Source organism: Mirounga leonina, unplaced genomic scaffold (assembly GCF_011800145.1).
Source record: "Mirounga leonina isolate KUSES-001 unplaced genomic scaffold, KU_Mleo_1.0 Mir_150, whole genome shotgun sequence".
Classification (NCBI taxonomy): domain Eukaryota; kingdom Metazoa; phylum Chordata; class Mammalia; order Carnivora; family Phocidae; genus Mirounga; species Mirounga leonina.
Genome location: NW_023270374.1, coordinates 4,976,568 through 4,979,740, shown reverse-complemented (window position 1 = coordinate 4,979,740; position 3,173 = coordinate 4,976,568). Strand labels below are relative to the sequence as shown.

General features: G+C 48.3%; 1 protein-coding gene across 1 annotated transcript; it reads left to right on the top strand.

Annotated features, from left to right (window-relative positions):
• The first annotated feature begins 1,793 nt into the window (after positions 1–1,793).
• Positions 1,794–2,438, top strand: LOC118011081 (microtubule-associated proteins 1A/1B light chain 3B-like). The gene has a single exon (XM_035005645.1). It carries the CDS (start codon positions 1,885–1,887, stop codon positions 2,257–2,259), a length of 375 nt encoding a protein of 124 aa, XP_034861536.1. The 5' UTR covers positions 1,794–1,884; the 3' UTR covers positions 2,260–2,438.
• Positions 2,439–3,173: the final 735 nt, after the last annotated feature.

Below are 3,173 nucleotides of genomic sequence, written 5' to 3'. Positions count from 1 at the left end.
AGCCACAGCCTATTCTATAAGAAATGTAATTTTTAAAGCTCCCATTTTTTGCTTTTATTTGCTTAGGACAGCCATGTCTGCCTGCAATGAGTCATCTCAAGCAGTGAGGAAAGCATTCATATGAAATACATGTAGCTACTTTTTCTTTTGTCTAGGGTAATTGAAGCTGAGGCCAATTTACCAGAAGTTAGGAGGTAGCTCCATGGCTGTGTCCCAGAAGTATCCACCCCCAGCTCTGCTCTCCTAATGGGAGGGTAGCTTCACATCAGAGGATTCAGGTAACCTAGGTCTGGGACATCATAGCAAAGTGTTGGAATCAATCCAAGTCAAGCAAAAACAGTATCATTGCCTTCCTTTGAAATGCCAGTAATAGAGATTTGTAAGAGGAGGAGGTTAAAAAGAAAACTGAGCAGACAGCTACGGTCTACACTGGAGGCCCTGCCCGCCATCCTCTTGGCCTCCCGACTTCATGCCCACTGGCTTCCTTTCCAAGTGTCCCTCACTGCATTTCCACTGAGTATTTCCTTGCCACAGACTGGAAGCACCAAAGGAATTACGATGCCCCGCCCAGGAAAAGCCATCAAACAATGGTTACTGTAAATAGGTGTATAAATAGGCCACCTCCTTCGCCTTTAGGTGGGATAACTCTGACGTGGGTCTTCCACACAAGGCCTAAGCTCCAGCTGCCCACCGTGGAAGCTGGCTTGGTAACATCTTTGATCGATACCCCTCCCATCCTGGATCACTTCCCTGCTCCCTCACCTTCACTTCTCACATCAGTTCTTTGCACTCTGCTGCTTATCCTGGGATTGGCTTCTGAGGGAATCCGTATTGAGACAATGTCCATTTCAAAAGGACGTCAACCTGTAGTAAGGTACACTTTCATGTAAAACCTTTTTTCTTATTGCTTTCAATCCCCTTCTTTCCTTCTCTCTCTCTCTCCTTTTCCTTTTTTTCTCCTGATTTCTAAGCCCCACATTCTTCTCTTCTCCTCTCTCTCCCTCTTTTTTCATGCTGTCAAATGACAGCGCACCTACCTGATTGCAAACCCTGTGCTGCTGCTAAAACCCAGTTGTTATCGATACAGGCCATTGAGAAGCTGCATCCTTCTTAGAGGGATTGGGACATTATTCACATGTTCAGACAAGGTAAACTATGAGCTCCTTGCCTGCGGGAGCCTCATCTTACTGACAGCATGCCAGGACAGCCTCCGGAAACTTGGCACAGCTGCCTTTCAGACTAACGGACCAACTTGGAAAAGCAGAACATACGACAGCTCAGTAAGAAAGTTGATGAACCGAGGGCAAGACTGCTCCCACGTAGCACATTACTCTCCACTGAAAGCCGCTAATGAGCTCAGGCAGTCCTTGCCCTGGGGCTCCCATTTGCTTTGTCTTGTGGTGTCCAACAAGCTAGGAGTGCTAACCCAGAAGGTTTTGTGGAAGTCACAGCACAAAGGGAGGTTATGAGCCAAATACTCCGTGCTCCCTGTATAATCAAACAAGAACTAAGTAATTTCAGCCTAGACAAACTATTACTCACCCCCATTACGTGTTGCTTGGGTTCACCGCACCGCAGTATCTATGCTTTTAAAGCCACTCTTTGGTGATCCACGTTTTCAGAGACTCGGATTTGGGAAGGTTGGAAGTATATGGAAAGGAGTTATTGGGGGTGATAGAACTTGCCAGAAGTGCAGATTTGGACGCCCGCCGTGGCCTCGGCCCCGGCCCCCGGGACGCAGCGCCGGTCACCTGACGCAGCTGCGGGCTGGAGAGACACGAGGGAAGTCGCTGTCGCCACAGTCGAGGAGCTTCTGCTGCCGCCGCCGCCGCCTGCAGCGGCCGGGACCCTCCGCCTCACCGCCTCCGCTTCGCCGCCCGCGCGATGCTGTCTGAGAAGACCTTCAGGCAGCGCCGCGCCTTCGAGCAAAGAGTAGATGTCCGACTTACCCGAGAGCAGCATCCTACCAAAATCCCAGTGGTAATAGAACGGTACAAGGGTGAGAAGCAACTTCCTGTCCTGGACAAAACCAAATTCCTTGTACCTGATCACGTCAACATGAGTGAGCTCATCAAGATCGTTGGGAGACGCTTACAACTCAACGCTAATCAAGCCTTCTTCCTGCTAGTGAATGGACACAGCATGGTGAGTGTGTCCACGCCGGTTTCTGAAGTGTATGAAAGTGAGAAGGACGAAGACGGATTCCTGTATATGGTGTACGCTTCTCAGGAGACATTTGGAATGAGACTGCCTGTGTAAGCCTAGAAAAATGCATCTGTTCTTGAATTTTTTTTAAACCTTACCAAGGAGAAAAAAAAGGGATATTACCAACTGAGATTGATGAGTTCATCCAATCACAGATCATCAACACAGTAGTGTTCCTGCCTAGGAGTTTTAGGAAGTTGTTTTGTACTGTACGCAGAAAAACTGAGCTCCAAATGAGCACATTCAGCTTTGGAAAACTACATTATTTAACCTAGGCTGTTTTGTTTTCAAATTTAGAAGTTTAAAAATAAAATACTTTGTATTCTAAAAAAAAAAAAAAAAGAAGTGCAGATTTGATCTTTATGTTGATTTCATGCACTGTTATCTTTCTAAAGACATGGATGGTCACTAGAGAACACACTGCTGGTGTCTCCCCTCCAGACACCCCATATCCCCTTAGTACCCCCATCTCTGGGCATGTCAACCCAAAAGCTTCCAGCTAGAAGCCCCCGAGGATCTTCTGGGGCCTCTGGAGCCCCTGAGTCCTTGGAAGTAGCCCTCCACCATGGCCTTCCACCCATGGTGGAAACTGATAAATAAGGACTCCAGCAACCTTGCCCGCTGGCTAAGGTAACTCTGAGGTGTGCCCCATGAGGCTCCCGAAGTCCCCAGCAGAAGCAAGCTGTGTATGCCCTTCACTAACCTGCCGGATAACATGGCCTCCACTGCCCTGTGATTGCTCCTCCCAATAAAGCCTGGGCACACAAGCACTGTCTCACGTCTGCTTTCCAGAGAGCCCAAGCTAGGACTTCCTGCTCTCTTTTCCCCCTTAGGATGCAAGTAACTATGGGGCACTTTCCAGGGCCCTTATGCCTTTTACAGAGGCAATTTCAGACACACTACCCCCAAAGAGTAATTGTAACTGCAGTGCAAAACTCTAGAGACACTGCTGGACAGATGTAGTCTTT